The sequence below is a fragment of the Vespa mandarinia genome, chromosome 2 (genome assembly GCF_050613455.1).
Source record: "Vespa mandarinia isolate Hongniang chromosome 2, ASM5061345v1, whole genome shotgun sequence".
NCBI lineage: Eukaryota > Metazoa > Arthropoda > Insecta > Hymenoptera > Vespidae > Vespa > Vespa mandarinia.
In genome coordinates this window covers 498,477-511,193 of record NC_140811.1, presented here as the reverse complement: position 1 = coordinate 511,193, position 12,717 = coordinate 498,477, and the positions used below count along the sequence as shown (strand labels likewise).

General features: G+C 42.2%; 1 protein-coding gene across 3 annotated transcripts in view; it reads left to right on the top strand.

Moving 5' to 3' along the window:
• Window positions 1-9,007, top strand: part of ckn (CRK like proto-oncogene, adaptor protein) — a 33,084-nt gene extending 24,077 nt beyond the window's left edge. For 2 of the 3 annotated variants that reach the window (XM_035888023.2, XM_035888019.2), the window contains exons 2-7: window positions 5,899-6,189; window positions 6,291-6,614; window positions 6,759-7,096; window positions 7,339-7,725; window positions 7,841-8,314; window positions 8,441-9,007. In XM_035888023.2, the coding sequence (XP_035743916.1) occupies window positions 5,899-6,189; window positions 6,291-6,614; window positions 6,759-7,096; window positions 7,339-7,725; window positions 7,841-8,314; window positions 8,441-8,716 (2,090 nt within the window). In that variant the 3' untranslated portion in view covers window positions 8,717-9,007. Of the gene's footprint in view, window positions 1-2,057; window positions 2,107-5,898; window positions 6,190-6,290; window positions 6,615-6,758; window positions 7,097-7,338; window positions 7,726-7,840; window positions 8,315-8,440 lie in introns of those variants that run through there. The other variant, XM_035888020.2, reaches the window with a different exon arrangement.
• Window positions 9,008-12,717: the final 3,710 nt, after the last annotated feature.

Genomic DNA, 12,717 nt, shown 5'->3' with positions numbered 1-12,717 from the left:
AAAAAGGTAGGGGAGAAAAGGGACGAGACGTACGAGAGTCCCTTCGTTTCTCTCTCTCTCTCTCTCGCTCTCTCTCTCTCTCTCTATTCTACCTCGTTCTCTCCACTCTTCCTCGATAATAATAGGGAGCAATATCCGTCTGGCTAAACTAGCATGGCCGTGTGTTCCTGTTGCAGAACACCGGCTGTTGTTTCGCTAAATTGACATTCAAGTAGTATATTGGCTCTTATCGTGGTTAATGACGTTTGCCATGGCTCGATCGACACGAACTGTGTGTACTGGCTTTTATTCGATTATGAATTTATTTCGTTTATTCCCCTACGTTGCATGAATCGTTCATGGGATGATTTTTCTCCAACGATTATCTCCCCGAATTAATTAGCGAGCGAGCCGAAGAAAGATTCTTAGAAAAGGGTCGATCGACGCCAACTTATATACATATCTCTTTCTCTCTCTATATAAGTGGGTGTATCATATAATAATAATTATCGTACATTTTTTTTTTTTTTAAATAATAGGATCGTAATTTAGATAAATGAAATAATAAAAAAGAAAAAAGAAAACATATTTAAAAAAAACGCACGATAAGAAACGCTTTATACGATTTTCTATCTGTCATCGGTATAGCTTCTATGTATATCGATTCAAGCGTTGATAGGATACACAAAAAAGGCGTATGTTCGTCGTGTTAATTAAACGGTGCACGTTCCGCGACGGAAAAGCGAACGCGGTATGACTGCGAACGCGATAAAGTCTTGTCTTGCGTTCGGAGTGACGCCATGACGATGTGTCGTACACGGAATGACACATGTGCCACGTTGACACGTGCTAACACGCCTACGCCGTAATTCTCTAATGATAGCTTTTGAATTGTCATAACTATTTCCAGTTGCGTTTACCGCCTGACCGTCGTTATAACTCGAAGGAAAGAAAGAAAGAGAATAAAGAGAGAGAAAAAGAGAAAGAAAGAAAGAAAGAAAGAAAGAAAGAAAGAAGAAGAAGAAGGGGAAGGGGAAATAGACGATTCAATATTTGAAGTAGAGCCTAGTCATTTGCATGACGACTTTAACTCTTCAACGACAACGTCTCTTCGACTTTACTCTATGGAAAGTGCCTTAAGAGAGTATCTACTCAATTCTTTGAAAAAAGAAATAATAAAAAAGGAAAAAAATCGATTTTTTCATTTCCTTTTTGTAGTTTCTTCTTCGAGTTTGAGTATATACATAGAGTAGGTATGCGGTTATGCACACACACACACACACACATGTATATATATATATGGAATGAGAACGATGCGAGTCAGCTGACTATAAAAGAAACAATTTATTTTATTTCGTTTCGTCGGCACGGTCGGTTCATCATTTTTTTCTTTTCTTTTTTTTTCCCCCGAAAAAAAAAAAAGAAAGATGTGTCGAAATCGATTCTAATCGTTTTCGTTTTGTAACTCGTCCAATTGGAAATGTCGAATAAGTGAAACGCAGGATCGAAATAACGAGACTTTCGTTCTCGATCGATCGAACGCGAGCGAACGCGCGCGCGCGCGCGCTCTCTTTCCGTACTGTAATTCCGTCGTCCCTAGGTTGCTCGTAAATTACGCTCGGTCCATCGGCCAGTATCGCGTGGAAAAGAAGCAAGGCGATCGGCACAGTACGCGCATTGTAAGTAAACCTTCGTTACGTGCGCAACGTATTCGTGGTGTGTGTGTGTATATATATGTGTCTGTCAACTCTTTCAAGAGTGTTCGTACGTGCGTGTCTGTGTATGTGTGTCTCTTTGTAAGGTAGATATACATATATAGGTATATGTATGTGCGTGCAAGTAAGGAGGGACCTTCGCAGAAACGATCTGGAAACTGGCACGTTCGATGCCGATGCGAGGACTCGAGTGAACTTTGTGAACTAGATCGCACGCTGCACCCTCTCCTCTTCCTCCTCCTCCTCCTCCTCCTTCTCTACCTCCTCTCCTCTTCCTCGTATCCCGTCGTAAACGAAGCAAAAGCAGAATATAAACCAAGCGACTTTTCGATTAACTTTCAAGCCGTTGTGTTGCCTTTAGGGAGTACTCTTTCGTTCATGGACTGTCAAAGAAATAGAACTAATTCATATGGTAATTGATATTTTTCAATGTTTATCTATTCGTACTTTAGAGAGAGAGAGAGAGAGAGAGAGAGAGTTAGCGAAAAAGTACAAACGTTCTTTTCGTTTCTTTTCGATCGTAAATTAGAATAATTTCTCGAAAAGAAATCGAATCGATTCGCTTTCATTTTCCGATAGAGTTTATTTCTTCGAAAGTTATTGAAAAAGTCTTTGGGGAAAGCAATGATCAAGAAGAGAAAGAGGAAGAGAGAAAATAGAAGCACAAGACCTTTTGGAAAGTTTGATTCCAAGTGGGGACTGGTTACTTTAATTAGCGAGTTTATTTCGAGGAATAGTAATCATCGTTCGTGGAAGATGATCGAGGATGATGTTATATACGGCACGTTCGTGGAAAGATTATTTACGAACGCTTATCGTATTTCTTTTATAACTAAGTCGTGCAGAGATCTTCTACAAGCGTCTATATTTACGTGACCGGAGAATCCTCTCGATGTGGATACAAACGTACGTGCTGCCTTTAAAAGCTTTTTCAAAATAAGACGTCGGTGTTACTATCTACGTAGATACGTAGGCGTTTACTATGGGTGCATCGAGATGAGAATACCCATAATGTAATGTGTCTTTCGTATTTTGGTAGGGTCCATATCGAGAACACATGGCAAGTTAAACGTTTAACGTAGAAGACGTTAACGTATGCATGTATGTATGTGTACGTACGTGTGCGCAAGAAGAAGACGAGCCCGAGAGACTACTTCTCTGGACGATCGTTCATCGACGACGAAAAGTCCACGAGTAATAATACATAAAAGACATAAGAGGAGCGTGTCGAAACGAGCGCGGTTTCTCTATCCTACTTTTGTAAACGCTCGTGCCGATCCGTTCACGTTCGACTTTGTACGTGTACGGTACGTAGGTACAAAGTATCCTTCCTTTTCGCGAGAATACTCCAACTTTATTCCTGCTTTCGAGTCCTCCTTCATTTCTTTTTTATCGTGTTGCTTTTTTTTCTTCGACACATTTTTCTTCTCTTTCCTTGTTCTCTCTTTCTCCCTCTTTTTTTTATCTTGCTTTATTAACATCTGGAATCCGTAATGATAATGGCAACGATAATAATAATGATAAGAATTGTAAGCGATATCGCTATTTTCTCTATGCAGATACATTCCACTAAACCGGCAAAATCGGCACGAAGAAATAAAGCGCGCGAGAAGATTAATGCAATTTTGCAAGAGATGCACGAGCTAGATGTGGGTCGGTCTCTCTCACAATGCAACGACGTGTACCGCCCATCATCGTTTCGCATACCACGTCTATCTATGCCGAAGATAGCACGCTGCTCGGATTTCATTTCATTCGTTTTTGCCTCCGTAAGCTATGTATGCATAAAATGCGCTTAGCACATTAAGAATCTACATTTTAGATCTGCTTTTATCTTCGCTTTGTCGTCCCTGATAAAAAGTATTATATCGTTTGGTAATTAAGTCGGACGGATGATGGGTAAGAAAGAAAGAAAGGAAATGAAAAGAAAAAAGGAAAAGAGAAATAAAGGAAGAAAATTTTTACGAGAAAAAAAAGTACCTCCAACGATTCGTGAGAAAAAGATAGAGAATGCAATCATTATTTTACAAGTAAGAAAGAAGATAAAGAATAGGATGGGCCGAACTGTCATTTCCAGTCGAGTTCTTTCAATCCCATCAAAAAGGGAACGCGATGTCGGCTAGAGAAACGAAAAGAGTGAGGAAGAGAAAAAAAAAGAGGAAGAAGAAGTAGTGGAAGAAGAAGTTTCTTCTTCGGGAGACACGAGAGGCAAAGTATTTAAATTTTCTGAGCAAGCTCAGTGGTTCCCCTGGTGTTGTCCCCAAAGTCTTCTCCTCCTCCATATTTCTCTCTTCCTTCTATCATTCTCGTCTTCTTCATTATTCCGCTACGTAACTGTGCGGAGAGATGGATATAGAGAAAGAAAGAAAGAGACGGTTCTCGGAAGAGTACCAAAGAAACACGATGGCTCCTCCTCGTCTCTTTGTCCCATCCAAAGGCATCAGTTTTTCTGTGTTTGCGCAACCAATTGACACAGCCCGTTGACTTTGACCTCCTCCTCCTCTTATACCACTTCTTCTTCCTCCTCCTCCTCCTTCTCCACCTCCACTTCTTCCTCCTCGTCCTATGTATCCCCTCTAGTCAGGTTCCTTTCGCACCTACGCCAGAGAGAGAGAGAGAGAGAGAGAGAGGGAGAGAGAGAGAACCTTTCTCGTCCACCTACGAGCTGTGAAATCTTGTGAAAGAATAATGTTAATCACTTCAAGTAAAATTACCCGCTACGTTTCCCGAAACTTTTCTATTATTTTCTTCTTGCACTTTTAATCCTTTCTTCGTTAATTCGACCAACTCGTTTCGCTTGATTTATATTTCTCAAAGGAAAGCTATAAGAATGATGTCTACGCGGAAAGAAGAATACTTCTGGACGTGCGAATTTTCAGCACTCTTTTCTTTTTCTCTCTTTTAGTTTCAAAGATGAAAGGTCCGAGGATGTTTGGCATTGTAAAATTTTACGTTGCGTTTCCGTTCCCTTATCGCGATTGACGTAAGGCAACGGGTTTGGTCAGCCAAGAAACGCTTGGAGCAATAAACCTTCGAGTTTCCGGAATACCCTGAGGCCAAGTGTAGAGAAATAGAAAGAAAAAGAGAGAGAGAGAGAGAGAGAGAGAGAGAGACAGAGGGGGGATAGAGACGGAGAAACAAGGCTGAATTTAGACGCTCGGTGCCCAGCGTCTTTCTATTTCTCTCTTTCCCTCCCTCCTTCTCCTCCTCTCCTTTACTTTTTCCTCTCTTTGTACAAAACCACCCTCGCATCCTCGTCTTTCGAGAAACGAGAAAGGTAGTCATTGTCGACGAGCCACGACTGTAGGTTATATCCGCGAAAAGAAATGATTAGGGGAAAAGAGAAAGAGATGTATAGCGTTCGCGCGTACTCGGCCTCTTTCGACGGCGCGACGAACGACACAACATTCTGGTATTGAGATAATTAGAACGGGTGTCTCCGTCGTCGTCGTCGTCGTCGTCGTCGTCGTCGTCGTTGCCGCTGCGTTCACATCATGAGTGACGCAAAGAAAAGAAAAGAGAGAAAAGGGGAGCGTTGTAACGATTCAAAGAGACGAAATTTCTTCTCGGCGCGACGTGTCGTTGAATTTTATATTACGCGCGCGCGAGGATGCAACATCGGCGAAACACAATGGAAGACGTGATTCATCGAGATTGCATCTCCTTCTACATCTTCCTCTCTCTTTCTCCCATCTTTTCCATCACTGGAAGAGAGTCGCGTTAATCAGCGAACTGCAACGAATCGTTGCCTCGTTATCTTTATAGAAAAAGAGAGGGAGGTAGGTAGGTAGGTAGTAGGTAGTATATGCACATGCATTGGCGGTGATCCAATGGGCTGCAGTAAAAACTTTTATCGATTTTCTCATTACGGCGCATTCTTAAACGACTTAACGTAATGTGCTTCTGCTGGTGAAAATGATGCGCCATTCTTGGAACGGCCTTTGCCGATCCTGGCCAATCGTGTCTACTTCTCAACGAGCACAATCATTAAGGTCTCGTTTATTTGAGAGTTCGATGCAAAATTTTGAGGCCTCATCGATCATGCAAATTTACGTATGCGGTCGATTCGCGAGATAAAGGGACGATCGTCGAATATCAAAGTCGAATCGTTTTCTTTTTTTTTCTTTTCTTTTTTTTTTCCCTTTTTTGTTACGGAGAATTGGGAGCGATTTTAATGTTATTTCATTTGTGGATCGTGTTCCAGTTGGCGGTATGAGCCGGCCATCGAAAGCCGTCACTCAGGCGAAGAAAGTAGCGCCGCCGGCCGTACCTGACGTCTTTCGACATTCTGGATCTTCCTTTGGATCGGCCGGATATGCGAGCAGCGAGGATAGCTGCTTCCTCCCTGGAAGCGGCAGTGGTAGTGGTGGTGGCCCGGCCACCGACGATGCTTCTTATGGGATGCCATCTGGAAAAAGTCCGGGACCTATTTTTACGCACCCAGGATTTGCCTTCCCACCGGTCGTTGGCAAATACGCTCACGCGGAGGATCAAGGTAGTTATCGTTCGACCGATAGATTTTTAGACTCTTTTATACAACCTGTTGACCATACGAACGATTCGTTTGACCAAAAAATCTACCTATTCGATTTGAAGGTATCGACATGACGCAAAGTCCTGGAAGAGATAGTCCTGGCAGTTCGGGATCGGGTTCGGGTTCGAGACATTCAACCGCGTCTTTGGATTCTGGAAGAGCATCCGGATATCATTTGGGTCCACGCGGACCCGGTGCTCTCGCATCATCGCCGAGGTGTTCCATCAGCTCCCTTGGGAGCCATCCGGACAGACCGGCGGATCTTGACGTCGTTCACGCTTGGCTGACCGAGTTACAATTCGAAGAATACTTTCCCCTCTTCGCTTCGGCGGGTTACGACCTTGCTACCATAACGCGCATGACGCCTGAGGATCTAACGGCTATAGGTACGCGTGTTTGCGTCACCGCATACCTTTTTTTTCTTTTTCTTTTTTTTCTTTTTTTTTTTCTTTTTTTATTTTTTTTTTTTTTTTTTATATATATATATATTCTTCTCGCCGCGATATATTTTGATCGCGTTTATTTCGCAGGTATTAAGAAGCCCAATCATAGGAAGCGCTTGAAAGCGGAGATAGACAATTTGAACATCGGAGATGGATTACCGGAGCACGTACCTGGCTCGCTCGAGGAGTGGCTGAGACTTCTCAGACTCGAGGAATATCTCGGTGCTCTTCATCAACAGGGTATGCGTTCGGTCGAAGACGTTACGACTTTGACTTGGGAGGATCTCGAAGACATCGGTATCGTACGTTTGGGTCATCAAAAGAAGTTGCTATTAGCTATTAAAAGAGTTAAGGATATTCGTGCGGGCAAGCGCATACAACCTCTCGATCTGGCGCGTCTGCCTCCACATCCTGGACACACGCAGGTGATTGAACGATCCTAAGGGAAATTTTATTCTACGCAGTTTGTGCTTTTAGAAACTTTTAGAAAGTTTTCCTTTAAGAGAATTATTTCAAATGGTAACTCGAAACATTGCAGAGATATCAAGATCTTTTCGATTCTGCAAGGACCGTAGTAGCAGCCCCTTAATTTTATTCCGAAGGCAACAGTTTGCCTTCGACGGGGAACGAGGGGTAATGTAAAATTTGCATTTTGATCGGTTCTCAGGACGTCGTTATTCAACGAGGCGGTCCCGACTTGCCGTCGCCCGACGAGGATTGCTCCTCGCCCGTTCTGAGATCCTTTCAGAGGGGTGGAAGCGAAGCGAACACCGGTGCTGCTTGGAGGAGCATGTACGCCGCTCTGCCGAGCGATTACAATACGGTGGGAAGAGGTGGATCCCGAGGAAAGTCTTTAGAAAGCTTGGAGGACGCACCACTCGGCTATCCACCCTCGCCGGCGCCACAATCGCATCCTCAGCCATTAGATTGGCGCCCGCGAAGCTTCGAAGACGGCGATCTGACCCCTACGAACGACGCTTCCGCGGTAGACGCTGGTGGGGGAACTCTTCCACGTCCGAGACATTGCCTGGTTCGTCCGCGGCCGGTTGCAAAGGTAACTTCCCTTTTTTCTTTTTTTTTTTGTTTTTTTCCTTCATTAAATCGTTCGTAAGTGAACGATGGAGATGGATGAAAAGGCATAACGAACTGATCAGACGAATGACGCTTAGGTCACCGCGACCCCAGGGCAGTTCAAGTCGTTGCCCCGTGATTTCGACAACAAGTATCAATTGACGTACGGACTGGAGAGTAGTCCCCATCTTCCTAAACGTTGTCCACCATCGCCACCGAGACGACAAAGTTCGAGAGACACGGCTGGTCCGACCGTCGTGACCGTCGGTGGTTCTACCGTCGGTGACGTCGTTATAGATTGCAGCGGTCCCGTGCCTACTGCTTCCTGCGAGGATCATCATATTCATCAGCATCAACAGCATCATCACCTACAGCACCATCATCATCTTCATCACACTCCGCCTCCACCGCCAGCACCAGCGCCAACATCTTCCACTCCTCAACAAGCCAATCGGCCGCCGTCTTCGATGTCACGTTCCTGGGGCAGCGTAAGCGTCAACGTCAACGAGGAACACGAATTAATTGCCTCGCTCGCTCTACAACATCGAAATGGTTCCGATGCCAGCTTTAAGGTACTCCAGATAAACATCTTAACTCGAGGGAGCGGGAGTGAAGGGAGCGGGGGGGTGGGAGAATTATCCGATCTTTATGATCGTCTTATATATGGATTAACGTCTATCGTTTGAATGTCCTTGCAGTCGAGTTCCAGTACAGAATCAGACTCGTTACCATTCGCGAACGAGAATGCCGGGACGATAAAGCAGAGAGCTGCTCGGGCTCAAGAATATGCGACGAGCGGTGCCGGTGGTGGTGGTGGTATCGGTGGTCACATCGTTGGACATCACTCTAGCGGTGGCGGTGGCGTTGGCGAACCTGCCGACGTTCTCAATGACATTGGAAATATGCTTGCCACTCTGACCGACGAACTTGATGCGATGCTCGAAGAGGAGAAGCGTCAGGGCCTGAATTCATAATCTTCACTGCCTTTCTTTGCACTTTTTCAATTTACTATTTACTAGCGTTGCCATAAATGACGGCGGGCTCTTTCGAATCGCAACAAATATTTAGATACACGCATAAAAACTTGGCAAAGATATCGGAAGCAAAATATATACCGGAGGCAAAATAAGTAACCGTTGAAGGCAGACGGTATGCGGCTGAGAGCGACCCGATCAGAAGAGAGAGAGAGAGAGAGAGAGAGAGAGAGAGAGAGAGAGAGAGAGAGAGAGAGAGAGAGAGAGTGAGAGAGAGAGAGAGGGAGGGAGGGAGAGAGAGAAAAGAAAACTGGAAATATCCAAAGGGCCGACGCAAGTCCCTTGCGCCGTCGAAACTGTTCGCGGATAGAAGGAAACGTTCGTTCCCGATGTGGCGACGGACGTAGTTTGACGTGTTTACGCTACATCGACTTAACGGCAGGTAGTAAATTATGTCACGGGATAAGGATATTTCTACGCGCGAAAGTCGATGCGGCGGAACTTTCCGATGCCTTTTTCCCACGCGTTCGTATTCTTCGATTGGTTTATTCGTATTTTTCGTTAGGGAGGGGGAAGATCTTTATTTTTCTATGGAAATATTGCGGACTTCCTTTGAAGTTTCCAGAGATATAAGCTGGTATTGCAGCACCGTTGCACAAGTTTTTCTTTCTTTCTTTCTTTTTTTTTGTTTTGTTTTTTTCTTTTCCCACAGTCGAAAGTAGTCGTATCGTACTCTGCGTCATTTTTATTACTTTCTCGAGTATTTTTTCGGTCAAATGACGCACGATCGGGATGTACTTTGAATTGATTATATAACGATACGTTTGTCGCGCACATTGTATTCTATTTTTTCACAAAAGCATTTTGTTTAAGAATAAGAAACATATGTATATATATATATATATATATATATATATATATATATATATACACGTACGATGAGATGGGATGGATTTTAATTCCTATAAAAAATTATTCTTACAAAATAATACTCGAAAGCTTTACACTTTTTATCGTATAAAGACTGACGCATGTTCTCTGGGAATTTCATTGCAACAGATATCACGTACATTCCAACTATCGACTTTTCCTTTTTCACTTCCGTCCTTCCGTAGAACTATATAGCGTGACCGGGACCTTCGATGACCGTTGACACTTAAATACTATTGTAAGGAAAGAAAGTTTCGCGTCCCATACTCGGGTTTATCATAAATCATTCATTCTCGTTATAGCTACGCGATACGAAAATGTAGTTACCAGCATTTCGATGCTACGCGACATACATATTCACGAATCGTCACACAATATAATCGCGATATCTGTGCGAGGAACGAGAACTTTAAAACGAATTTTGCATCTTCATTCGTCTCGAATTCCTTCGACGAAGTTCCACGACGACACTTTATAATAATATTGAGAAAAAAGAAAGCCGACCGATAGAGAAGAAAAGGCTTTAGCCGGCGATCGAATTTTTCCAAGGCAATACGGTTTAGCGATGACACATAATTACTGTATGCCAATTAACGTTTTATATTTATTGTCTGTACTAATAAACATAGTGACGTACGTAATTCACTATTACCGTGTGGTGCGGCCGTGTGGTGCGTAGAGTATCCATGCGTATCAAATCAAATCGTAATCGTAGCAGTGAAACGTTATATAAGACACACCGTGTCCAGGTGCTTCTTGCTCCGAATGCTGGTGCGTACTGAGACTTCTATGTAGGATTTAAGAAGCATGAAATTTAATAAAGAAAAAAATAAATAAATAATTAACAAGTTAAAGGGATAAACGTATTATAGAACGTGAGTTATAAAGAGAATCGTCAACTAAGTATTCATTGTCATGTTTGAAAGGAACGATGATAAAAAAGAAAAAAGAAAAAAAAAACGATCTTACTCGTACTCTGCGAAACATAAGAAATGCCTGTCGAGAGGTCTCCGTATGGACCAGTCCTCCCCGAATCGATTAAAAAGGAAAACGGAACGGAACAAAAGAAAAGAAAAGAAAAGAAAGAGAAAAGGGCGTGATTCCGCGAGTGAACATGTTTGATGTTGTACCATTGTAATCGCTCCTCCGATGCACTCTATATTGTTTTTGCCTCGACACAGGTCATTGCTCTTAATTGGATCCAATTACGTTCCACCGACATGACAAGAAACACACGGTAGAACATACACAGAAAACATGAGATACACTTAAACTTAGAATTAATGGATTAAAAAATCGGGCCCGCCAACCAAGCGCAGTCCGCAGACTTGTCTTGTTAACTACTGTAGTTATATAGTTCTATACATACATATTTATATATATATATATATATATATATATATATATACCATTGGCGAGCAGTGAATTTTGGGGGAGGGGGTCGTGTTTTGCGGTGCTAGAGGATTACAAGCGACTCTATTTCTTTTGCTTTTTCATCAGAGTTTTCGAATGATGTTCGGTTGAACTAAAGGTACGTTTTATCATGATATCAGAAGAAAAATGGACATTGATAATGTGTGTGTGTGTGTGTGCGCGCGAGCGCGCGTCGACACGCTCTGTAAAATTCGTGTTTGAATAATTGATTGATTATATACAACGATCGACGGAACGTCGATCTTTCCTCCCCTTAATTTTTCATTCGTTCCTCTCGTTATAAATATTTGTAGGATTTCTTCCTTAAGGAAAGAACGCATCTTCCATATCGTATACTTTATAAACGATCGATCAGTCGTACTTCCTCGTAGTTAGTTAATCATGATTAGAGAGAAAGTGAGAACATTTATTAGATCTGCGATGATTGTTTCTTTTTTTTTTTTAGATGTCCACGCCATTTAACAAGCGATTTTTTAGGACGGTGTTCGATGACGGAAACATAGGCAGCTAACGAAGAGTTTCCTGAAAGCATTGCTTCTGCATGGTGTATACATATTATAGATATATAAATATATATATATATATATATGTATATATATATATACACACAGACGTGTATATATACATATATATATATATATATATTTATATATATTAAATTAGAGTTATAGATTTTGTACAAACGTATGCGTTGCCACGGTCTCGCTCGAGCGAGCACGATGCCCGCCTAAGCTGCATTGTACAACCCCCTCTCCCTTCCATGTTGGTTTAAATGCGCGTTAAATATATTATTTGGTTTAACGATTACGAACGAAAGGTGATTGCTCTTTAAATAAAGCCAATTGACGCACCTACTTGCTATTTGCCGGATCTTTTCCAATATCCCTTGTATCAATCTACTTGCTACGAGATATCTACTTGCTGCGATGAATCATTCTTTACAAGGGGAGGCTTCGAACGGCGTATTACGTCAAGGGTATAAGAAAATTATTGGTTTGTTTTTTTTCTTTTTCTTTTTATTTTTTCTTTCTTTTTTTTTTATGATACGTCGCCAATAAAGAAAATTTCTATCGGCTGACTCTCTGTGTGCGTTTATTACGATACCGGTGTTCGTTCTCTTCTATCGTCGATAAAAAATGCAATCTCGTATGCAACGGCCTTGCACGGTGCATCTTGCATCGAGAGAAAGTGATACGTAGTAGTAGATGGGCAAGTAAAAAAAAATGTACAAACGTACGTGGGATAATTTAATGAAGGAGTATCGCATGGGATTTCGTATATCCTTTATTAAAAGAGAGCGCGGATCGTAAGATAGTACGAGTTTGATATCAATCTGAAACGTTTTTAATTTCACTAATTTCTTCTTTCTTTTTTCCCTCGTACCACTTTATTTGACTTTTAAAAAAGGGTTCAACTTTCAGTAATTTAGAAGAAACGAGATCTCTACGAAGCGCTCGACATCGAAACGAATGATTCGGAATAGATAAAAATAAAAGATTGGATTTATCGACGGGGCCATTGGGAAAATGCAATTTGCGTTTTAGAGCGAAGCGAAAACACGATCGATTTTCGATCGTCCAGTTCGAACGAAATTAAATGTCGCTCGTAAATAGGATTTAAAAAAAGAGACAACAACG